Genomic DNA, 25,269 nt, shown 5'->3' on the forward strand with positions numbered 1-25,269 from the left:
AACCCCAGGAGAAGTCCCGGGCTGTGTCCTGCCCTCCTAACTGCACTGCTGGTCCTGGGATGAACTGTTTGCTGTGGCTACTGCCAGCAGGCTGAGCTGCTGAATGAGCTGAGTGTGGGCACTGAAGCTCTGCTATTGTGGTTTTCTTTCCTTGCCCTCTTGCAGGAGCGAATCCAGGCAGATGAAGTGATTGCAATGTTGGACCAGGAGCATCTAGGACCCAGTGAAATGAACATCAACCCAAAGGATGAGCTATGAACTAGGCCAAAGACTTTTTCTATTAAATATTTATTTAATATTGTTAATCTTATTAGAACCTTTCTATTTTTGTACAGAGATGCTGTATAAATTAACAGGTTAATATGATTGTGGAGTTTTCAGGAGTGCCTCTTCTGTGTTTAGCACAGCTCTTGCTGGGACCCCTCATCCCTGTGCCAGCATCTCCTGCTGGGACTGACTCTGCTGCTGAGGTTCCCTGTCCTTCCCTAGCACTGCTCAGGACCCTTTCAGGCCCACTGCATCCCATTTTTTAATTCCTCAGCCAGAAGATGCTGCTTCTCTTTAGCCTCTGCTAGAGAAATGTTGCAGGTGTGTTGATGGACCCCTCTCCCTGTCCCTGCCAAGAGCTGAAGACTCATCAGTGCTGCCCTGGGAGAAACTGGAGCACTGGTTGTGGCTGTTCTTCCCATCCTGGAAACTGCTCCACATCCATCCTGTGAGCTGCCAGCCCCTGCTGCTGCTGCTGCTGCTGCTGCTGGTAAAACCCAAGGTTACAAGTCGTGGTTTCCAGGTGCATGTTCAAAAGCAGCTGCAAGTCTCAGGGATGTTACAGTGCTGTGATATTGGATGATCACGATGCTGCTTTGTATGCTGGGTGCCCTGTCTGCATCCTCCCATCCTGACAGTGCAGAAGCTGCAGATGTTTATGGCATGGCAGCATCTAATTGCTCAGAGTATTTCTGACACAGTCTGAGGGTGTTGCTGTGAAAGCACATGCTGCTTAGCACAAGAAATTTACCTTGCCAGCACCTGCTGCTGAGCTAGTAAACCATGGCTCACCCACCTTTAAATTAACTCCTGTGCATGGGACCAGAGCAGCCCTCACCTGAGTCACAACAAGCACTAAAGTCTTGGAACTGCCTGCACCCCAGACCCAGGGACAGCTTTCATTTTGACCCAACAGCTGCTAGAAAGCAGTTCCCAAAAAGTAGGCTGAAGCAATCCTTGCTTTTGAATTTCCAGCAAGGCTTCTGAGCTCTGCAGAAAGCACCTCAGGGGGCTTGGCTGGGGCTCACCTCCCCAGGCAGCTTTGCTTACCTCCCTGCTGCATTTGCTTGGCATTTTCTCAGTCCTTTTCTGCACCCCTCTGCGTTTCAAGGACTTAAATCAGGTGTTGGCCCCTGTCCCCACCATGCTGTTGCCTCCCAGGCTTGGCTCCTGCTTGCTGCGCCCTCGGCCCCAGTTTGTGCTGCTCCCCTCGCAGGCTGGGGTTGGTTTGCTGCTGCGGTGGTTAGCCAGAGCTGTGGCTAAATCCAGGGGAAATAAACTAAACTAAACACAACATCGGGGCCTGTCTCTGTCTTTCTTTATCCAAGCAGGAGAAGGGGAGATTGGGGGATGCACAGGGTGTCTCGTGATGGTGCCTCTCCCTTTGGGGTTCCTGGCCCCAGACACACGCATCCCACATGCTGGGGGAGCACCAGAGGATGCAGCTCTTGGGGACTTGACTGCAAACACAAGTGACACCAGCCCTAAATTCCAGGGAAGAGGGAGGACCCCAAGCAGCCTGGACTGTGCCACTTGTCCCTCTGTGCCACCAAGAGCTGCCTGTGGTCGGTGCTGGGCTGCAGGAAGCAGGAAAGCAGAGACTCAAAGGCACTTTTCCTGTTTGCTGCTTAGCCTGCGCTCTGCTCCAGCCAAGTCTTGCTCAGAAGAGGATTTTTATTTCTGTGGCAACAGCAGAGGTGGGAGACAGGTTTATTCATACATCATAGCCTGGTGGGAGCAAGGCTGGGCCATGCACCAAAAATGCAATGTAGGCTTTTGTGTCTTTTGTGTCAGGGTGGCCTGGCCACTGAGAAATGGCCCACACAGAGGCATTGCACTGAAGCTGATGTGCAGTTCACAGCACGCCTGGCAGCTCCAGGGCCAGCTCTGAGCTCCTCCAGCCTTGGCTGAGCCTCCAAAAGGATCCCTGGCCCTTTGTTAGATGTGCCCCAGATCTATCACCCACAGTAGGTGTGGTTGGAAAACGGAGATGCACGAACAATGTCTGGGTTTCTTGTTAACGGCAGCGTACCCCTCCTAGTCCTAGCAATATACGCAGGCTGGATTAGCAGCGTTGATTTATGACAGTCAAAAAAAGGGGGAGAAAAAAGCTCGTAAAGGAAACAACATAATAGATTTCAGCAGTGTTTGAAAACAACGTAAGAGGGTGCAAGCGCTTGGGTGTGGTGCTCGCTCTGGAAGTGCTGCACGGTGAGGTGATCCTCGGTGCAGGGGCTCCTTGTTAGCGAGGATTTGGGGTTTGCTTTGACAGCCACGTGTCCCCAAGCCCAGGGTGATCACCCCTTACCCAGGGTGCTCTGTGCAGGCAGCTGGGCATCGGCAGCATGAGGAAGCTGCAGGCAAAAGGGATGCCGTCGGGTATTTACAAATTCCTGAATTCACAGTCAAGGCTGAAACGCCTCAAGCTGGTGGTGTACCAGTGGCTGCAGAGGCTAATAAAACCTGGGCGTGCCCATGGGCATTAGCCAAGCAGGCTTTGTGGTGCTAATTTTAAGCTGCTGAACCTCCCAGGGTTGCTGCGGAGGCTCAGGGCCATGCGGACATGTCAGACTGCAGCAGCTCTGCTGGGTGTTGACTAAACCCCATTAGTTCCAACCCGGGGCGTGATAGGCTTATAAACCACCATGTAGTCGGACCTTTTGTATGTGCCCTTTATTTCCAGGAGCCAGGCTGATGGCCCAAAGGCATACAGCAGCTTTGCTGCCTACTGGAGACCCAGGAACAAGTCCTGACAGCTGAAGACCCCCCAGCTCCATCCCACCTTGCAGCAGCATCTCTCTTGCTGTATTCTCTCCTCTGCTCTGTCGGTGGGCAATTCAGGTGGCACCATCTCCCCACCGATATTAAAGGCTGCCCAGTCTCCATCCAAGGGTCCTTCCAGCCCAAGGTGCTGGTGGTGGGAGGTGGCAGAGCCTGGACACGTTTGCCAGGTGGAATTAACAGCTGCTGAGTGCCTGCAAGCAGCAGAGGCTTGGCCAGGAGATGTGAAGGAGATGGAGTTTGCACCGAGCCCTGCTCATCCCTCCTGGATAAACTAGGGTAGAGCCAGCCCAAGCTCTCGCAGCAGCCCAAGGTCTTCCCATGAAAATCCATCATTAAAAAAAAAAAAAAGGTTGTTTCCTCTTGTCCACACCCCTGTCCAACCTGGGGGGCAAAAAAAAAAAACAAAACAGCTGGCTCTAATAGTGCTGGCAATGAGGAAAAAATGGGCTAGTCACTCTTTGGGGAAGAACTTTATTAAAAAAAAGGAAAGAAGCATTCACTTCTTTTGTTTCTGCAACTGGTCCTATGCCCACACCCCATCACCTACCTGCAAGAGCCACTTTTTCCTGGAGGAAATGTTGCAGCTTGTCTGTGCATCAGGGTATGACCCTCAACATGGTGCTCTTGCCCAAGTGCAGACGGGTGCTTGTATGTCTGTATCTGCATGTATACAGATAACACTGAGGATGGCAGGGCCCCCACAGCCTCCTGGAGCACGGCTCCTCCATCCCCAGAGCACACAGCACACCAGCAAACTGCTGTCTTGGCAGGTCTGGTGGATGCCACGTCCAGCCCAGTATTACTTTTATCTTGTTTTAAACATATGGTGAAAGCTGGCACAGGATTTGTTTCCTTGTCCTTTAGCAAAGACTTATTATATGAAAAAAAATATATAATAATTAAAAAATGTCCTAACCCCTGGCCACCATCCAACCCTTCTGAAAATATGCCCAGCACAAGACAGGAACTTGGGAAAGCAAAATAGGCAACTGGGAGAGCTGCCTGGCCCCTCTCGCCTTGGTTTCAGGGGCAAGGCAGAGAGCAGGGGCTCTCCAAGGAGCTGGGGGATGCAGGGGTCCCAGGGCTGACCAAATCTGGGCTGGCGAGCAGGCAGGCTTGGCAAGGGAGCAGGACATTAATGATCACTTCCAGGGCTGGTTTGGGTAACGAGCATGGCAGTTCCAGGAGGTATTTCCTGAGGTTGAGCAGGGCAGGGCAGGAGGAATTAACATGAGCTCAGTTTAGCTTCTACCCCTCCTTTATTTGTAATGAGATTAACGGCGGAGATGGCAGCGGCAGCACCGGGCTGCAGCCGCGATGGGGTGAGCCGATAAGCAGCCTCTGCGCTGCCTCGCGTGCGAGCCCAACGGCTCTGCTCCCAGGGAAAAACACCAGCAAAAAAACACACCACACTTTTCATGGCTTCAAAATGGCTGTAAGGTGGCTTCACTGCCAGGTTTGGGGGGAAACACGTAGCACTGTGCTGACCCAACTGCATGGTGGCCTCCTAGTGCTGCACAGTGCCACCACTGCCTCCTCGCAGTGCTCCTGATGGAAGCATCAGCTGAAGGCCAGGCCCTGCTGGAGATGGGGCCACCAAGGTGGTTTGGCAGCTCCAGCCCTCCCGAATCCTAGAAATGAAAGCAATTGCTCTGATGGCCATGAGACAGAAGGTGGAAAGAGCTGGAGATGCACCTCCAGTGCTTTAAGCGGGCTGTAGCAAAGGCTGGGAAGAATTTTTTTTTATGATCCCACTCATGGCTTTTAAAAGAGGACAACGTGCCCCCTTTGCGTTGTGCCCCAGCCCCGATGCAGGAGCTGAGCATGGAGCTGGCCACATTGGGATGTCCCCAAAAACCACCAGCAGTGACAGGCGCTCCTGCATGGCCCTGCACCCCCAAACCCCATCAGCCCAGGCACTACGGGGATGGGATCCTGGTCCCAGGGGGGACACAGGGGCTGTCACCACTGCCACACAGGGGAAAACAACCCACCAGCATCTTAAAAGCAGGTCGGTGCCCCCAGGCTCCCAGGGGTTGTTTGTTCACCTCGTTTTGTTTCGACACCTCATGTGCGAGGCTGGGTGCTGGCATTTCACTGCTCCGACGGTGCCAGCGCTCAGATTGTTTCATTTGATTTGCCGGCCAAATTGGGTGGATGGGTGGAGACTGAATTTTCCCTTTATTTTTGTTTTCAGAAAACCCTTCTGGCCCTGGGTGAGGCAGGAGGAGCTGAGTGGTTTCATGTCTATCTGCTCCGTGACAGTTACCTGCCTACAGCTCCTCTGAGCACAGGGGCCGGGCAGGGAAAGCTCAGCCACTCCACACAATGCTTTTTCCCCTTTTTTTTTTCCCTTTTTTCTCCCCCTCTCAAGAGCTTTGAAAGCAGCTCTAGTGTGCGCCCATCAGTTCTTGCTCTGCCAGATGGGTTTCCACAGCTGCAGGGAAGGACTTTGTCACCAAATGTCACTTTAGCCCTGAGGAGCTCTGAGCGAGCAGCTTTACAACAGCCATCCCCACACCCAAGTGTGGTCCCCATGGACAATTAGGGATGGGAAAAAGCATACAGGGATCTTTGCCTAGCTGTGCCCTGTGCTTCCCCAAGTATTGAACCCATATATTGCAGCAGCTCCACCAGCAAGTTCCTCCTCTTTTTGCTTGAGTTTCTGCACCGGGAGCTGCAGCGTTAGCCCTGCAACCTGTGATTCCACTCTTCTAGTGCCTTGACGTGGCCTGGAGCTGTAGCAGCACCTCTTGGGAGGAACGAGCACAAAGCCACAAATCACATTGCTCTGGGAGCCCAACGAAGCCGTAATGGTTCCCCTTGAGGTGCGAGGCACTGCATCCTTTCTCCCTTTCCACGCTAATTACGCCGAAACAAAGGCGGGACATGCAGTGCCAGGAGCATTCCCCAGGCAGCGAGTCCTCCACCCAGCAGGATTAGGTGGGAGCCCCAGAGGCATGCGCACAGCATGCCGGCTCCTCTTGCTCAACCACCGGCGCCACAAGACAAATGATAACAAACATCTCCTGCTCTCCTGATGGGCCCAGCAGCAAGAGAAAATTTTCCAGGTCAGAAGCTGCTGCTGGGCAGCCCATGCCCCGGGTGGTGTGGTGGAGCTACCAGCCCTCAGCAGCTCTTTGGACCAGCTGTGAGCACCACCTAACAGCAACGCCAGCACACGGTGCAGCTGCCTTGGGCTCTCCTCTGCTGCCTTCAGAGTGCAAAGTGCAGCTCGCTGCTGGCACATCCACCTGCCCAGGAGCTGGCACTGCTGCTGGTGCTTTCTTCAGGATATCTTAGAGTTTTAAGGAAAAAAAAACAAGAGGATTCTTTGCTTCCCCTTCCCTCGGCAGCTGTGCATCAGGCACCATGATGCTGGGGCGTGGTAGCTGTGATAATCAGGCAGTTGTGGGCTAATAGGATCAATGGCCAGAGGGGTCAGGTGTAGGGTCTTTCTGCACTAGCCATGGAAGGGGAAAAAAAAGCAGGGTGCTGCCTGGGAGAATAGGTCAGCTCTGGAGCATCACCCAGACCTTTGTCCTGTCCCAGCTGGCAACCCCAGCCAGCATTGCTTCTCTCTCGCTCACAGCCAGCCAAAGCAGCATGAATGGAAGGAAAACCTGGCCCAGGATGTCTGCCTGTATGAGTATAGACCATTTTCTGCAGCTCAGTTTTGGAGGTGTGAAGCAGAGCCTATGGTACTGCAGTGTGTGCTCGGTGTCTTCCCAGCCCCTGTCTCTGGCCGGGCTTCGTCCCCTGTGAAATAGCAGCAGCCCTGTGCTGCTTCCCAGACAGGGGGGCACCACTACAAAACCATCAACCAAAAAAAAAAAGTTAAAAAAAAATAAAATTTCCATCAGCTCTGTCTGCTCCTGAGGGGCCGCAAAGTGCCTTCATTTCCACTGCCCCACCTGCCCACCTCCATCTGCCTGCTGGCATCCCCGGCAGGGCTTTTGTTCATGTCCAATTTCCTTACCTCCCAGGCAAGTCTGAAATAACCCCAGACAGCCACTGCCCATGGCCAGACCGTCCCTGACTTGTCTTAATTACTCCTTGCTAATAGCTTTCCCTTGGGTGAGACGATAAGGCCGGGTGGAAGGCGTTGCCCCATCCCCTGGCTGCGGCTGGCCGAGTCATCGATGCCACGGCTGAGCAACCCCAGCACGTGGGTTCGGTGCGTGGGCTTTTACCATAAGGCCTCAGCCTTCAGTGCAGGGCACAGCCCAGCTGGCTGGGAGCCATGAAACACTGGCTTCCCGGTGCCCCTAAAACAGCAATGTCGAGTCAATAATTAAGCAGACATAAAGGGGGGAGTATACATTATAATAGAAGAAACCGTCTTGATGCCCGGAGGACTTTATGCTGGAAGGAAGCTTTTCTGAAGGAGAGCAAAGTAAGGTCGTTGTGCCCTCAGCAACAGGCAGGCGCGGCCACAGGCTGCTCCCACCCAAACTAAGCCCTGCTCAGGGCTTAGCAAGGAGGTTGTGGCTTTGGGGGTGAGGTTAGAGCCAAAACTCCAGCAGGGAAGGGATCGGCTCATGCGCACCAACGCTCAGGGCTGCTTGTTTGTTGGAGTGCAGGAGCCCTGCATCACCTTCAGAGGGCCAAACACAGGGAGAGGTGCTGGGCTCCGTGCCACCGGCACCTCGCCATGTGTTAGATGTGACCCTCCAGCTCCTGTTTGGGTGAAGGACACCCCCATGACAACCCTGGCGAGTACCTTCAGTTTGGCATCTCCTCCCCAGGCTCAGCACAGGCTGCTTGACCACGTCCTTGGCACAACGGGTGGATGCATTTATCTCGCATTTCTCCATGACGCATGGATAATTTGATGCAATTGTGCATCCACCCACACCTTTAATTAATCAAAGAGATTTTTTTTTTCTTCTTTTTTTTCACGTAGGGCTGTGCAATATTTTGTTTCCTAACAGCCCTGCTCCAGAGGACTGGGATCTGTTGTAACATTTCTTACCCAATTGCAGCGCTGAGGGCTATGCAGCCAAGAAGTTGGATCACATGTGTAGAAATCTTCAGCATTGTCTCCAGAGGCGATTTCCAAGGAATCAGAAGCCAAATGAATCAGAAGCTCACAGAAGAACTGGGGGGGCGGGGGGGGAACACAACAAAAAACAACCAACCAAAAAAAAATAATAATCAGGCAAAAGCAACTTCAGGATGAAAATGGGAAGAAGTCAGCAGGTGCCCTGGGATGATGTTGAGGAAGGCCGGGAAAAAATGGAGGAAATCAGAGGCTCTCCTGGAAAATTGGAAAACACTGCTCTAGGGCATATCTCAAACCCGTTCTAAGGGATCTCCCCAGCAGCTTCCCTTTCAGAGCTGCTCATCTTGCAGCTGCTGATGGGGCACAGAAAAGTGCAGCCATAGACAGAAGATGGCCAGGTATGACAGCACTAGGAAATGCTCAGACTGAAGGCTGAGAAGCTGAAAACAAACGCCTGACATCTGCATGTCCTCACCTTGCAGCTGAGCAGCCAGCTCACACCGTTGCGCGTACCGGAGCGGTTTGGGCACCCTTCCCTCGAGTCTCCCTGTGGGCCACAGGAGGGACCTGGAGGCCAGGGCACAGTTGAGCAAGGGGAGCACCTTGGTGAGAGCAAGGAGCCCATGTGAGCTGAGCACCAGATCCTGCAGGAGCACTGCCAGTACATCCTCTCCATGTAAAACACCCACATAGCAAAGCCCTGTGCTGCGGTGGGCACCTACCCGCTGCTGGGGGCTGCGCTCACGTTTGCCCCCAGCCCTCCCAAAATCTCATACGGTTCCAAAACAGGCAAGGTGAGCTTCTAAAGCACGCGCCAGCAAACTGAGCCAGAGCCAGCAACCCCAGCGGGGAGCCCCGGGGGGGAGGCAGCACCCCGCGGAGCCGTGCAGGTGCACAGTGGGGTGCTGGGTTCCGCGGGCGGGTGGGCCCTGGCGGGGTGCCGGGCTCCCCACCCAGACTGGCTCAGCTGGCTCCTGCGGTGGTGTGGGAGCCCCGAGCCGGCCGCCGGTGCTGCAGCCAGGTGCTGCAGTGGGAGTTCCTGGCTGCGGCGTGCGCTCGCTGCAAAATAGCTGGTGGTGTTTTCTCAGCTGGAGGAGATGCGTATCGCTGGGGCAGTGAGGACTTTTTTGCATTTTGCAGCCGAGGTGCTGCGTGCATGGAGGGAAGGTGGAGCGCGTCTTGCCCTCGGGCCAGGCACGCTGGGTGCTACTGCAGGCTGGCCGAGGCTGCGGGGTGATGCTGCACCAGGGAGTCACGCGGGGCTGCTTCCCTCCAGCCAGCCTCCCGGGGTGCATGAGCTCTGGCTCCAGAGGCAGCTCCAGGCAGAGGTTTTTGTCAAGCCAGGGCACAGCTTTAGCCTTTTGGCACCCAAGATCTGCCCGGGGTGAGGGCATTTGGCCCTGCTGCTTTGGCCGGGGACAGCTTCATGGCTTCGCCTTCTGCCTTTCCCACTGGTGCCGGTGCTGCCTGGCATGGGCACTGCTCTGGGGGATCCCTGGATGCACAGCAAAGGGAAGGAGAACAGCACCTTTCCCCAGGTGCAGCTACAACAAATGCTCCTCCAAAACCCCCACAGGTCACTCATTTATCCAAGCCATGCAAAATGAATATCCAAGAGGCACCGAAACAGCTGCCGCGCGTGGGATGGGTTTTGTGTGTGTGTGTCAAAATTAAAAAAAATAATAATAATAATAATAAAAATGCAGTTCTGCAAAACTCGGCCACGCTTCTCGCAGAGGAGCAGCCCGGGGGGGGGCACAGCGGCTCCGAGGTGGGGGCTGCAGCCCCGTCCGTGCTGCTGCGGCCCCGGGGAGCCCGGAGCGCGGCCCCGGCAGAGGGCAGTGGTGCCCGCCCGCTGCGCTCCGCTCGTCTCGGAGGAAGCCCCTGCGACAAAGGAGCCGAGGAATGCGGGAACGAGCTCCCCTCGTCTCTCTCTCTCTCTCTCTCTCTCTCTTTTTTTTTTTTTTCTATTTAATTAAAAAAAAATATATATATATTTTCACTTCTGCTGCTAGATATTCATTTCGAGAGTACTGGCTGTAAAAATAGAATAGGAAAAGTACCAGCTCTTACCCAGGTCTCCCAATATTTTTTTCTTTCTATTTTTTTTTCTCTATTTTTTCCTTTTCAGCTCCTGCACCAGTTTCTTCTCTGCACGTGGAGCCCTGCAGCCAGCTGCTTGCCTGGCACACGGCTCTGCCGTGGGAGCTTCTCTGGCAGAGCAGCCCTGAGCCTTAGGAACCCAGCAAAGCTGATTGCAGGGACAGAGCCATCCTGCTTAATATTAACAAACAAACTTCGTCTTCCCTTGACCTTTATGCAGGCAATAATGAGACCACATCTTCCAGGGCATGATTCAGAGTGGGAAGCTAATATGTTCTGAATGGCTCCCCGGGGACTTTCTTGCCACTGATGATGCAGGGAGCCTAATCTCCTACCCTAGGCAGTTGGGAGAGACAATGTAAGCATCTCCCTTGTATGCTGTAATGGTTGGTATCAGCCCAGCTGCCTGTGAGTAATTGCTGAGCATGCCAGAAGGCACCCACCTCATGTTAGAGCACGCATCCCCACCGTTGGGGGAAGTGGCACAGCCAAAAAAGCCGCTGGCTGCAGTGCCTGTGTTGGTGCTGAATGCAAAGAGCCGTGCACTGCAGTGGAAGTGAGAAAAAAAAAAAAACAAAAAAAAACAAACAAACAAACAAAAAAAAAAAAAAACAGATGAATGCTGCATGAAGACCCTCCCCAAAAACTTAGAGCTTTCAGGCCAAAATCCAGATGCCCGTGGGCTGTGTTGGGTGTTGCTGGGGGAGTGGGGTGATGCCCTTTGGCTTCGGTGCTGCAGGCACCCGGTGGCTGCACGCTGGCCCCAGGCTGTCCTGTGGTGCTCACCGTGCCCCAGGGGCAGGCAGATGCAGCCCCCCCAAGCTGTGTGTCTCCTGCCCCTTCCCCTCCCACCCCCCAGCAGCTTTTCCTTTACTCTCCCCCAGTCGCAGGCATCTGGCTTGCTTCATGCAGGCAGAGCCGACGGCTCCTGAAACACAACGCACGAGTCTGTGGGAGTGTTTACAAGGAAGTCAAAGCATTTTAACAAAACCAGCTGCCCCTTCCTCCCCCCCAAAAAGGAATCGGACTGGCATACGTCTGTGGGGATCCCAATTGCCGAGCTGGGGCAGCACCCGGCTATGCTCACCCAGCAGCAGGGCACAGCACGATGGGCAGCACCCACAGGCAGGCGCAGGGGGCTGTGGAGAGGATCCAGGCCCCACTACCAGAAACACATGCATGTAAACACACACAGGTACACAAAGCCAAAACCACCCAGGCCCACAGAGCTGATATTAATGGCTTGTGCTCAAGGGATAACATATCTAACCCAGAGAGCATGAGCATACAAAGAAGAGGGACCAATGGGACAGCAAAGTTGCAGCAAAGGGTAACTGCCATATACCTGAGTAAAATACTGGCACTTCATTCCTAAGGAAGCAAGCTGGGAGAAGGCTGAACTAGTCCTTGCTGACAGAATATATCTTTTCCTTCACATTCATCTGACCTTCACAGCCAATGTACCCGAGCCTCAACAAAACGGCTCCAAAACTCCAGCCTCCTCCCTCTGCTGTGTGCTCGGGAAGTCAATTCCCTGTTCTCATGGATCACAGAGAGCCAGAACATCCCAGGCCTCAGGCTCTACTCCAGCCTGGCTGCCAGGCGAGGCTGTAGGGCCCAAACTAGCTAGCTTCAGTGTGCTTAGGAAACTTCATACCTGCATATGAGTTATCTCATTATCCAAAGACAAAATTCCAACAGGAAGACGTGGAGGATGAAAGGGAGAGCATTAGCTTTGGATTCCTCTGCACCAAAACCATTGCTCTCGTATAAGCAACGCAGAAGTTTCTAATCTAGCGATGGTTCACAGCAGACAGCTATTGCAATCATCAGCAAACATGTTTCAAGCCTATCTGGTTAATGGAAACTGAAATCTTATTTTACCTGATTCAGTTTGCTCATCTAGAGGCAAGGAGCCCATCAGCTGAAACAGCAAGTTCTGGCAGTCATCGTAGCAGCACTTCTCTCTTTGAGGGCAGCATATTAGTTTTTAATAGCACATTCAAGCAATCCCTGCCTATCCAAGTGGAATAAGGGCAATGATGCCTCCAGCTAGCGATAGCCAGAGACAAGAGCTTCTCTAAGCCTTTGGCCAAAGGGAAAAGCAGCAGTGACCAGAACCAAAGAATTCAGGCAGGCATTCCCTGCCTTAATGGTCAATGTGAAAGTAACTCCCAGGAGAAGCCATGGCATTTTCCTCTTTTAAGATGAGTTTTTCCCTGACCTTTTGGTGCCTTCCTGAGCCCTTTCCTCCAGCCACAACCTCAGGAAAGCTGTAGGAGGCAGACATGGTTTTATACAGAAACCACTGATGAAGCTGGGCCATTAAGGTGATAGCCCATCAGACTGAAGCAGTATCAGGAGGAACCAATATACAAAGAAAAAAGCAAAAGGTAGAAGAGAAGATGAATGTAGTGATGCATGAGGTCTTTGATGTAAGCTAGGCATGAAGGACAAGCATCCCCAAACTCCAAGGGTGGTGCTGGATGTGGCAGTGCGAGGCTATTTCACAAACGGAGAGTAGGGAAAAGGGTAGTACTGCCCCTGCTTGTCCAAAGCCCAAATTCTCTTCTCCCCACCCCACGGGCACACAGCCTTGCCATGTTTGAGGAGGATTTTGAATATAAAGCATTTCCCCATACCCTGCTCAAAAACAGACTAAAGGCTGAAAGGGGAAAAAAAAAAAAAAAAAAAAAAGGAACTATGCAAATAATCCACAAGCCAGAAGCCTCTACCTTTCAGGGAAAGGCTTACAGGGGTCAACCATGCAATGTGCCAGAAACATGACAGATGTGGATGTGGTGACGCTTCGTAACATGCCCATGCAACATGGATGATACAGAAATATGAAAGGTCTCCCTGTTGAATGGGAAAGGTTTTTTAATAAACAAGAAGTGGATGCCTGAATTTCTTGCTTCAGCTATCTCAATTTTAATGGTGAACATGAAGCCAGCTCTCAAGGGAAGTACACAGAGAGGGGATTTTCCCTCTCCCCAGTCTTTGCAGAAAGACAGACTGAGTGTGCAACTTAATGGACCTAAGGTGGGACTGCATGAAATTTAACAGGCACTGAAACAGCTGCAGGTCACATCAGCCAAACCACCACCTCCTCAGCCTCTGTGTTGGGTCAAGGTACAGCTGCAAAAGAAGTGACTGGTGAGCATCTAAGGGGATTAGACAAACACACACATATGCAGAGGTGACGCTAGGCCCCGCTGCTCAGAGGAATAAGCAGCAGCACAGGCTCCTGCTCATTTCCAAGGCGGCGCACAGGCAAGAAAGGAAGCTGTTCGGGAATTCAGCATCATTTTCAGTCCGGCTTTTATTTTCATCAACTTCAACAACAGGGTGTTCCAAAACACACACAAATCCTGGTGCAGGCAACACTGTCATTGCTACAAGCATCGGTAGATCCTCAGCTCAATTAACCCACGGGCTTTGATGTATCAAAACAAAACAACAACAACAAAAATAATCACAGCTCTACAGGGGAGGGTAAAAGCTACAGCTGTTCAAACTCACGTGAAGATCCCAGTTACACATAAGTGCACTCCGTAGTGGTATACAGTGGAAAGAAGGTTTTCACAGCATATATTTTAGTCACTAGTGATGTAGCAGAAAAGCTCCATCTTACTGCTGATTTGAAAAGCAGATACTAATGTTCTTGCGCCCAGACTCTGGGCACGGCATTAACTGCATTAACCTTGGTAGTCAGAAGCTTCCTAGTTCCTAGAACGAAGGTCATGAAGGCATCAATATTTGTACAGTACTGAAGCAGCTCAGAAGGATTACACAATGGAGATGCAAAACCACGGAGGTGAGAAGGGCACAACCCAGCTCACCTCCAGGACCTTGCAGAGTACCCGCACTAACACTTTCCCCACGCTAACACTGCCCTGCTGAATGAATTCTTGCATTGAGTCAAGAGCAGGCTGACTCGCTCCTTTTGTAGCATACTAGAATGAAAAAAAAAAAAAAAGACATAGTAAGTTTTCACACTGAGCATGTTAAATACTTTGAAATCTAGGACGCTGCTCTTTGAAGTGTTACAAAACAAAATGATAAAACAGGCTTTTGGTACCTGCCCCCTCCCCTCAACTGCAAAGTAACACGGGAATCTCAGTATGAAAAAATACAAATATATTTGTCCAGTGACGACGCCATTTGTTACACAGTATACGGTAAGCATTCTGCATAAAAACAATAATTAAAAAAACAGAAAAACAAAAAACATTTTAACGTGGTTCTGTCAGACCCAGTAGCCCAAGAAGAAATAAAAATTGGCATGTTATGCTGTAGGAAACAAAAATTACACATACAAAAAAATATATATACAAACTTTACAAGGTAACCATCTTACATTACCGCTCAGAGCTATCCAAAATAGGCTTGCACAGTTACCTAAAGGCAGTCTTTGAATGCAACCTGGCACAATGGACAGATGGAGGAGGATGCTAACAGTGTCGATTATGTGAAATAAGAGGCACACAGCAGGGCCCAGAAGACAGCCACTGCATTGAAACAAGATTATTTGGTTGTAGCAAGGTAGGATGACAAGTCCTTTAAAAGCTGCTTCTTCCATCTTTCTCCAGTAAAAAAACAAAGCCAGGCTTACTGTTAACAGCAAAAGCCAACCTGAAAGCAGCAGTCCTGAGCCAAGCCCCTTGCTTTAGTTTTTCCAGTCACACTACCTTGGCCAACATAAATGTGAAAATGTTCAGTTACTTGTCCACAGTATCACTGGCAGTCAGAGGAAATGCCTCAGAGCACAGCTGCTGTTCAACCAATGAAGAAAAAATAACAGAAAAATCATTTTTTTCATGTAAACAGGACTTCTGCAGTAGCAACACTCATACTACCACAGAACTGGTGTTTGTTCTGAGGCTGCTGGAAAACACGTATTACGTGTATTTTTTACTCTGCACTTTTTGTTGCTCATTATTTAGTCTATAGTCCCCAGCAACAAAATAACACATTCCAGGCTACTACAGGCATGTCTAAAGACAGCTCTACTTTAATTAACCAATCTAACAGTCTAAATAAAGAATTGCCCATGTTCTGGGTAGCTGAAGCCCTACAAATCAGTGTGCAGCTCCCAGTAAGTCCTCTGGTCAGAAGACAGGCAGGCAAACCCTTGTGCTAAACTAACCAGGCGGCATATGTGGCAAAGCCTAATTCTCTAGCTTAAGTTTCAGTAGTAGTACAGAGTGGCTAATGTTGGGTGGGGGACAAGAGTCAGAATTACTGACAAGTGTCAGAATTACTTATGGCTGTATCGGCATTTATATCCTGACCAAAGCAAACCAGGATATACAAGTAGAGCGTACATTCAAAATGAGAAGAGAAACCAGGTTTGTTTTTCCCCTATAGAATGCAAAGGAAAAGGAAAAAGAGGGTTGCAGGTGGCCATAAGCTCTGGCCTGTCCAGCAAAGTGCATGTGCTGTCTCCGCTGGAGAATAGTACACATGAACAGAGCGCTCAGCTCTGGGGGAAGAGGCTGTTTAAGTGCAACATTCAGCAGACCAATTCCCATTTGTTTTTCAGATGAACTGTTGGTTTGGTGGCTTTGGGTATTGATTTTTACTTTTTTGGTTTTGGCTTTAAAAAAAATGTTTAAACCTTCCTGCTTTTCAAAGTGGGATTGCTGGATGAGAGAGAGAGTTTGCAGGTCAGGACACCCACAAGGCGTGTGAGGATTCAAAAAGTCAAGAAAAGAAGCCCTCTCCCCAAAGGAAAACACGAAACAAGGACAACGCCTTCTCGAGAAGGCCAACGGCTTTCAAGGAAACGCCACCCGCCTTCCCCCTTCGCTCAGCTCCTCCTCTTGCAAGAGCTGGGGTGGAGGCTGCGGTCCAGGAGCATGGCCTGGACAGCGCCAAGGGCATAACTAGCACGAGCGAGCAAGGAGGCTCCCTCCGCCCTTCGTCCGGGGGTGCAGTACCAAGCAGAAGGGAAGACAAAACGAAGGGCTGAGCAGTTTGTGGCTGAGGCGGGGCGGAGCGGGGTCTGCGGAGCTCACTCCCCTTCCTCCTTGATGCGTTGCTGTTTGTTGCGCCGGGCATCCATGTCGAAGTTGAAGTCGTTCCACTCGTCGCGGGGTGGGAAGGAAATGGTCTGCCGGAGCGTGAAGCGGACCGCGTCGATGACCCGCTCCCCACGGGTCTCGCTGGAGCCCACGCTGACAGTGGAGGCGCCGCTGGGGGTACGCAGGAGGTGGGGAGGGGAGGAGAAGTCATGGAGCTGCCGGTGGTCCAGGATGCCCTTCCAGATGGCATGGCGGAACTGCTCCGGGATCTTGAGGCTCACCAGATCCTGCAAGGCAAGGAACAGGGCTTAACAGGGCAATCCCTGGGCAATCCAGGGGGTCTGGGCTCCAGTAGAAGCAGCCTCTGGGCCACCCTGCAAATGATTAATTATTAACCCACGGTGGCTGTGATGCACTACGGAAGACAAGCCACTGATCCTGAAGGTGGTGGTTCACTGGCTCACCACTCCTGAACAAGTATGTGTAGCTGAGAGGCAGCAAGGACTGATGACACAAGGTCCCTTTGGAAGTGACACATTCATGCATATGATATGATGACCTATGATGAAGCTAGAAGTTTAACTGGACTGCAAGGCCTCCAAAACTCCTTTGAAGAGTTCTACTGGTTGTCTGTGGTGGGGGATGCTGGACTGCAGAAGTTCAACAGCTTTGAAAAGTTCACTGTTCATTTCAAAGCCTGAAAGAGGATTTTAGAATTAAAGTTTGGGCTCCAATATTCAAAGCTCTGGGTCTGACTCTACAGAAACTGCCTAGATGACTTGAACAAAAGTTTAAGACAGAAACCTAAGCTTAAAACATTTGGATTTTGAGGCCCCATCAACCTCTGCGGGTACTGTACTCGAGGGCAGCCTTACCTAACTCTGGGAAATGTGACATTGGCTTTTGAAAACAAGTTAGCATCCAGCTTTGGTTAATTTGGGTCAGCTTTTCTAATTAGAGCATCAGCAGAAGGAAGGCAGCCCAGCCTAGGAAGCATCACAGCCTTGCAAAGTCTTGGGGCAGAAAAGGGAGGGCCAATCTCTGGAGAGCAGCAGCACAGGATAGGAGGAAGCAACCCTGCAGCAACAGCCATGCAAGAGAAAAGGCAGCTGGGCCGAGACATCAGTGGCAAGGGAAGATTGTTAAGGTAAGGCCAGAAAACAGAAGCAGGGAGGGGAAAAATGCAGACCACTTCTGGACAGCCTACTTGTCTGCAGGCAAGTGAGGTGTTTCAGAGGAGCATAAACTGAAACCAAGCCTTGCAGATTTAACAGGCGTGTGGGCTGGGGCCACTTTGGGGACTAAAAAGGACAGCAGTGGGGAGGGGGAGATGCACTTTCTCTGTGCCAGGCAAGGTAGTTACAACCACCAACTGGCACCGAGTCCAGCCTCTATACCTCCCGGTAAGTTTTCTGTGGTGTGCAACAGTCTTAAATCAAACTAATCACATAAAAAAATCCTGAGTCTGGATTTGACCTGTTTCTACAGCAGGGCCAAGACTGCAAACAAAGGAAATGGTGAGGAGTTACTTACATCCATGGAGTAATGCTCAATCTGATAGATGGTGGTCAGCCCCTGGGTCGTGAAATAATCCACACAGGATGAGCAGCCCAACCTCGCTAAGAAGCTGCAGAGGAGGAAGGAAGGAAGGAGAGAGAAAAAAGGATCACCCTGGCTGCAACAGCCCAAACCACAGAAAAACCAAACACTAAGCCAACCTGCAGCAACAGAAAATGAAGCTTTTACCCTTGGCTTGACCTCCTCCAAGACATCCCAGGCCAGCAAGCCACATCGCTGCCACACCAAACAAATGAGGGAGTCCTTCAAGCTTGGCTCCTAGTAGACAACCCTCATGGTAGCACCTTGCCTTAGCCGAAAGCTGGTGCTGCATCCCAGATGTCAGGGCAGGAAGGCTCCCAAAGACCTTCTTGCCAGGTTGACCCAGAACGTAGCTGAGCCCATGGCAGCACGCCACATAGACAGAGGGCTTCACCAAGGCAGTTGGTCTGGGGCTCAGACACATCATGCACCCACAGTACTTCAAATCATCACGTTCCTCTCTAAGTATAAAGGATCGTGGGGAGCATTTTTCAACCTGTTTGACTTCATGGAGGGCAGACAAGCTGCATCTCTAGGGAGGCTGGTTGTACTTCTGACCCCAGCCACAGCTTGCTGCATGGCCACAGAAGAAAAAAATACAAGTGTCAGTAAAAAAAAAAAATAAATAAATCTGCAAGACTCCTTGGCTTATTTCAGGGTGCCCTCTGCTCCACCAGTCCAGCAGATGCTGTATCCCTTGGCTTTCTTGCAGTCCTACTGTCCCTGTTTCTCTCAGCTGCTCAGAGTTGGGGGGTTGAGGCTCAGGGCCCAGAGGGTGGCCCAGCCTCAGGCCTGCCAAAGCCCACTGGATGCAGAACTCCAGGAAAACGGGGTGAGGGACCTGGCAGGGGCTATTCAGGCTCCTGGCACGAGGCCTCTGCTCCCCATGGGTAGGAGATGTGCTGGGCAGCCTGCTCCTGCTCACCTGACAATGCTGCAGTCTGTGGGGTATGGAGGAGGGGGAGTGCAGTGGGACGTTGAAGGCATGGAGAGGGGAGGAGGCAGCGCCTGCGTGGGGCTGAGGCCATTCATGTCGCCGGTCATGGCCATGTGGGTGCCCATCATGGGAACTGGAGGAGAGAAGGAGGAGCACATTGTTACCGAGGCATCCCTGCACCTCGCCTCACCCCCAGCACAGCGCAGCCCACAACCCAAGCAGCCTTAAACCCTCACACAGAGGAAGCTCACGAGGAATTTAAGGCAGGGCCCCAACGACTGCACAAGGACCAGATGACAGACAGTCCTGCAGGAGCTCTCCCCTTGCCGAAGCCACTGCTGGCAGCGCTGCCTCTGCATCACCTTCCCTTACAAACAGGCTCTGTAGAAACCTAAGCAAGCTGTGGGCATCTCATCTTTCCCTGCTGCAGGAAAGGAGCAGGACTGAGCCAGCAGAGTAACCCAATACAGAAGCCAAACAGCTTTGTTTTCAGAGACACTGAGCACCCGAAGGGGATCAGCAACAGGTGTAGGCAAGAGCCCAGTGCTTTTGAAATTAAAAAAAAGCAGCACTTCTTAGCCCCCAGAACCATGTCTGTCATCCTGGATTTACAGGGCTGCTGGGCACTCTTCAGCAGCCAGGAGGAAACAGGTTACAGAGCTGGGAGCTGCAGACGTTTCCTTTGAAACTAAGAAGCGTCTTAATTGAAATGAAAGAAAGTTTGCCAATGTTTCCATCTCCTCTGCTGGGAAGGTCTTTAAAGACAGACAACAGTGCAGCCAGCAAGATTTGCAGCGTGAAGGAGCTCTGTTCACCCCTGTGAGGCTCAGAGAAGGATGCTGAAGCCCGGAGAAGACTTGCCCTGTGGCACAACAGCACCTCAGAAATGTCCAGTCTCCTTCCCCAGACCAGCAAGGAGCATGCATGGAACAGAAGGAGGAGCAAGGGTTTCTTACTGTTGGTTCCCATGCCGTCAGGGATGGTGGTTGGGGTCAGGGCATTGCGCTGCTGGGGGTTAATTAGCTGGCTGACCGAGGGCAGCTTGTTCATGCTGTTCATTTTGCTGAGCGGCGGCGAGTTGGAGCCATAGGACGACTGTGACTGCATGGAGGTCCTGCAAAGCAAGGAGATGTTACAACAGGAGTCACAGCATTTGATTAACAGTGCACATCCAAGGGGATACACATTTTGTTTGTAGCAGGGTGAGGTCCTGCTAGCAAAGTCACTGACACTGTGGGAATGCTGTAGCTAAAGATCATCAGTGAGAGTTAACATGAACTAAGCATTTTCCCCACATATTCTAGGAATTTAAAGAAAAAACGGTGCAATGCTAAAGAAAAAGGGCAGCTTTGCTTTTGGTTCAGATTTTGTATTTAAAGAAAAGTTTCTACATTACTTTTTCAGTTGAAGAGAACATACCCAAAGCCACCACACAGCTGCCAGAGCTTGGAAAAATGTTTTTCAAGCTCTTTGTGGTCAAATGCTTTTTTCCTAAGAACAAGAACTAAAAAAAAAAAAAAAAAAAAAACTATCTCAAACCATCCTAACTACCCCTAAATCTGACGGCAGTAGCATTTTTAGATCAAGACACATTTATCACCTTGGTTCCTCCAAAATTCAGTTTTTCATGTAATCAGGCTGTTATCATGTCTATATAAAACCAGAAGACAGACTCCACACACCTTAGGGAATGGACACCTAGATGCAACTTTTGTTGGCATTAAAAAACCTGGTATCCAGACCTCCAGACCCCACAGGCTGCTTGCAGAGAGTATCAGATTCCTGTAACTTTCCAACAACACCGTTGACCTCCCTCAAGTCCAGACAACCCCCAGCTCCATCCCGCATAACCCCAAACTGGGCCAGAGACTTGCTGGCAAGCTCATCCCTACCCAGCCCCGATGGTCCCAGCTGCAATCCCACCTCGTAAGCGATCCGGAGCATGAAAACCGGGCTGCTTCTGAACGGCAGCCCAGCTCCAAGCTCAAGTTACGGCTGCGGCATCTCATTTGGAGTGGGGTCTTAGTCGGAATATGCAGAACACGACCATTAGAGCAGGCCCAACAGCACGCTTGGCAGGGCGCTGCTGGGCCGCAGGAGAGCAGGTTCTCTCTCTGCACACCAAGGGAGCTCACAAGACTGGGCAAAGACGCTCAGGAAGCGGGCACGCTTCCCAAACACAACATAACCCTCGCATAAGCCTCCTTGCTGGGCTTGCAAGGAGCCCAGCGCCCATCTGGCCATACCAGAGTGACCCCGTGGTGAGTGAGAAAGGGCACATTCCCATCTGATTCCCCATTGAGAAACTCGTTTGTCTGGGTCTAACTGGCTACGCCAATTCCTGGGAACTGGCTCTCCTTCTATGCAAAGGGAATAGTTATTAAAATAAGCAAAGTGTAAAGGAAAGAAAAGGCTTATTCTTGGGTAATTTATTAAAACCTTCAGCACTCAAGGTCAAGTTCCATACAATTACATCGTCTCCAGCTTCCTGCACTTTTTAAAACTTGTAACGTTGGGTGGAGAAACATCTATGCTAACAGGCTTGAATATCTAAGGCCCTGAAGAAATGTTACTTAATTACACAATTACAGGAGGTGCAGAAGGGTGTGAACTGTCCTTTGGCAGTGAAGATGCAGGACAAGATCCAGCAAACTTCATAGACTCAAGGAAGTGGAAAGCAGAAGCAGCTTCGCAAATTAATATTAATGATGGCAGCAACTCCCAGGGGGAAGTGAAACTGAGCCACGAAGTTCAGGCCCAGCTTTTCAGAACGAAGGGAATTATTCAGATCGGAGGTTTCACTTCAGCAATTATAAAAGTTGAGGCCAGTCGTAAGATTCGAGTCAGACGGACACTACCCTTAAGAGACCTCCAAATTTCGGACTAGAATTAATAGTTCTGCTTTGCAAGTTCAGGAACCTAGACTAACTGAGCTTCAGCTGAAATTCATATACACCTGAAGAAGCCCCTTAGGGCAGAATCTGCATGCCATGCAAGTGGGGAGGTCACCGTGTACAACAGCCTCCACAGTGAAATTCCAAATGAAACCAACAAAGGCTTCCCAAAAGAGATTTATTTTCACTATTTAAGCTCAGGGCAGGTTTTATTTTAGAGAGCTCATGGCTCTAAACACTTTTTTTTGGATACCTGTCGGTAAAGAATAAGGTTCTCCAAGGAGGTCAGTAGTGGGCCTAATTTTTCTCTCAATGCCACCAAGAGTGATCTCAACTAAACTAGTTATGCTCCTGCAGAACACTGGGGGAAAAAAAAAGTGAACAAGAGCCAAAAGCACCCTATGCAATACGAAAAAAATACATACTTCCACTTACAGCTTAAGGACTCCATTCTCATCTCTTTTGTACTCATAAGAATCAAGATTAGCTCTATTAAGACAATTAAACTCATGTCAATGAAACAGGACAGAAACAAAAGCATTTTTCTTTTTACCCATAATCTTTTATACTGAACTATTCAGTCACATAAGCAGACATGAAAGGTCTAGATAAAGCCATTTAGCCAAAGAAAAGTCCCAAGATAAACCAAGATGCAAAATTTTATTCAAAATTAATGTCACACATCAATATAGCAACAGCCTCAGAAACACAAGAAAATGTTTTTGGTATTAAACACACAGACTACATGGTGTTTTGAGGATTCATTTAAAATATATTGCTTTTTTCTCTTTTTTTTTTTTTTTAAACAGGTATTATAAGAATGTCATGCACAGTGATTTTCATTAAAATTATACTTACTATATCTCAAGAAAGATTAGAAGTAGGAGCATTAACATTTCTTTGATATCAATGCCAGCAAAACACATTTTAATATCAAGGTATAAGGACTTCAATTAAGAGACTATTATGCTTCTTGGAACAGTCTGATACAAAAGGCACTGAGTCACATTCTGCAACTGATTTTTCTCTCTTCAAGAGGCTATGTAATTATTTAGCCAATAACATTTGTAGTTATGCAAGCTCATATGAGGGCAATCAACTCTCACGCTTCAAGGCATATACTGATCATCTCAAGAGGTCAGGAAGGAACTTACTCTCTCCCACATATGAAGCACAGTTCAGTTCACAGGTTACCTTATATAAATCTGTGCTTTCCCAGCTCACTGGATACCAGCCCTGCACCAGAGGTAGAAAACTGCTTGGATAGACCAATTACCTGATTCAGTAGCCAAGTCCTTGAGTCCTCATTCACATTAGATGAGCACACCATAATGTAAGCAGTCTTTATGCAAATTACGAAGGTTCCCTAAGTGCAGGAGTAGAGCAGCTCAGGGTTGGAGAGTTCAAGATCTCACCCGAGCCCCTGTGCCTATGGCTTGCTATCCCTGAAAACTTAAGAGCTAGTTGCAATGCAGAGACCGAGGAAGAATTGAAGCTGCTCAGTTCTGGGCCTGCTTTTCCTTACAGTGGCCAGAGCAAGTGCATCAAGGTTTACATGGCAAGTTCATACATGGTCTATATGCCCAGTGGCAATTCTTTTTCAAGTAAGGTTGCCTACTGCATTGCATAACTCTGGGATGTCACTGATGCACTCCAGTAATGGCACAGAAGGGACAGATGATGCTCAGCTGCACTCATCACTTAGAGCTCATGAAACCAGACACTAAAAATCAACACTAAAAAGCAGGGAGATGCCCTTGCTCTCCACATCTCAAAAAGCTGCAGTTCTGTAACTACCAATAGTGCATCTTTTCAATTGCTCAAGTGATCTGTGTGCTTGGTAGCCAGCTGGGAGCATGGAAAGGAGGAGCTCTGATGATGGTCACTAGGCAGGCAGCAGCTACAGCACAGGGCAAATGGTAGAAACAATTCCCTTTACATTTCAGGTATGGGAATTTCACAAGGCAAACAGTGAATGAAGCTTACCCTTCAGGGAATAAAGTTATGATACAGGGAGCAGACATACATTGACTAGTTGATAAAGGCTGATACAGCCTGGGTGACTGCTAAGGACCACTTAATCCACTCAGTTATTCCTTGAAAGGAAAGAGGTTTCCTTTTTTGAAGCACCAGAGACAAAGGATCAAAAGACAGTTGAAGGCTGGTGGCATTTTTCCCCCAGCTGCAGGGGACAGACTAAAAGGCAACTCTAACTCTTCCAGCTCCAAGTTATTTAATGGAAAAAGCTACACTTTCAGATAATCACCTAGTAGCTGGAAAGGAAACTGAGTCACCATTAAGACCATTTTCATAAACACCCTCTTAAAAGTAAAGAATAGAAATAGGAAAGACATCCCAGAGGACAGTGGGATCCAAATAATTCAATTGCTTGTTTGGAAATCCCAGGTACTGCATTGCCCACAATGGTACATGAGAATTCCCACAGATCAGACCACAGGACAACTGGAACATGAGCTAGGATCTCCTGATGAGGGGCTGTGGGTGCCTCATACCTCCTGATGGTTTGCTTCCTCAAACTTTCTAGTGGGCAGGCCCTGAAGTAGAGTTCTGATTGACATTAGCGTACCCCTATCCCAGTATTTCCATATTGGCATCCACAAGCAGACAAAACCAAGATCCAGTGATGAACCTGTGCTTGAAAGACAGACTGATATTGCCAAACATAATCCCACGTTTACGTTGCAGTTGAGGTTCAGATTCCCAGCTCCCACATGGAAAGGAGGGGTATTGCCTTTCTTCTCCCAAATAAAAAGGCACAGTAGTATCTTTTCTGTGATCTTGAAACTCTTCCTAGAGATTCCAGACAAAGTAAAGAGGCACTTGATTTGTCTAACTTTACACAAGGAACAATGGTAGAACTGCAACTCTATGAATAATCACTGCTAGCATTTACTTCACTATTTATATTTAATCACATTTCCGGGGGGCTCTTCTGCATCAGCCCTCCCCTATGGTAGAACAAGTCTTGTTAAGACAATGCAGGAGATATCCAGAGATGGAATACAGCTCTCAAGAGATTTCAGTGCGAGTCATCACCTGCTCAGATCACAGCTCTGCTGCCTGGAAGCAGATGATGCGATGTTCAGAGATAAGAGTCTTCTCCCACTGCATCAGGCATTCTTTCCTTGGTGGGTGGCCAGGAGGCCCACTCTGCATTGGAAGGCACCTCCTCTTCAGGCTGTGCCTAACCACAAGTGTGTCAGTGCTTGGTATGCACCTGCTCCAAACAAATCCAGCATCAGTTGAGCTGCAGGCATACAGGTCCCCATTAGCATCGATCCAGCCACCGACTTGCTATTCTCATGGGCTACTGATCACTGGCATTTGTGTCTGAGCTCTGCTGGGCAAACACCAGCATGCAGGGAGCACCTTTCAGTAAGTTCTTCATATTTCTATCTCCCACAGCCATGAACAGCAGCAGGTTCCCCCAGGAAAGATGCCACTGCCTGAGAACATAAGTCTAAGTCAAAGTACACTTCTCTACCAGCATTAGCAGTTGGTTTTCATGTGAAGACAAGCCACAGCAAGCACCATCTTGGCAGCTCCTTCCCCATCTCCAGTATGTGCTCCTCGAGCCACAATCAGCAATGCCAGTTTAATTCCATAGCGTGTTACTTGCCTGTTCATCATTCT

General features: G+C 49.9%; 2 protein-coding genes across 11 annotated transcripts in view; one reads left to right on the forward strand and one right to left on the reverse strand.

The window, feature by feature from the left end:
* Positions 1–1,564, forward strand: part of P3H2 (prolyl 3-hydroxylase 2) — a 64,994-nt gene extending 63,430 nt beyond the window's left edge. Inside the window, exon 15 of the mRNA XM_084528998.1 lies at positions 166–1,564. Within this exon, the coding sequence (XP_084385124.1) occupies positions 166–258 (93 nt within the window). The 3' untranslated portion in view covers positions 259–1,564. The remainder of the gene's footprint in view (positions 1–165) is intronic.
* An 11,899-nt stretch (positions 1,565–13,463) lies between these two features.
* TP63 (tumor protein p63) overlaps positions 13,464–25,269 on the reverse strand; it is a 154,824-nt gene continuing 143,018 nt past the window's right edge. For all 10 annotated transcript variants that reach the window (XM_084528994.1, XM_084528992.1, XM_084528990.1 and 7 more), the window contains 4 exons: positions 19,678–19,835; positions 18,710–18,854; positions 17,719–17,812; positions 13,464–16,472 (listed from right to left, as the gene is read on the reverse strand). In XM_084528994.1, coding sequence (XP_084385120.1) covers positions 16,176–16,472; positions 17,719–17,812; positions 18,710–18,854; positions 19,678–19,835 — 694 coding nt within the window. In that variant the 3' untranslated portion in view covers positions 13,464–16,175. The remainder of the gene's footprint in view (positions 16,473–17,718; positions 17,813–18,709; positions 18,855–19,677; positions 19,836–25,269) is intronic.

Source organism: Aythya ferina (assembly GCF_964211825.1).
Source record: "Aythya ferina genome assembly, chromosome: 9".
In the NCBI taxonomy this organism is placed as follows: Eukaryota; Metazoa; Chordata; class Aves; order Anseriformes; family Anatidae; genus Aythya; species Aythya ferina.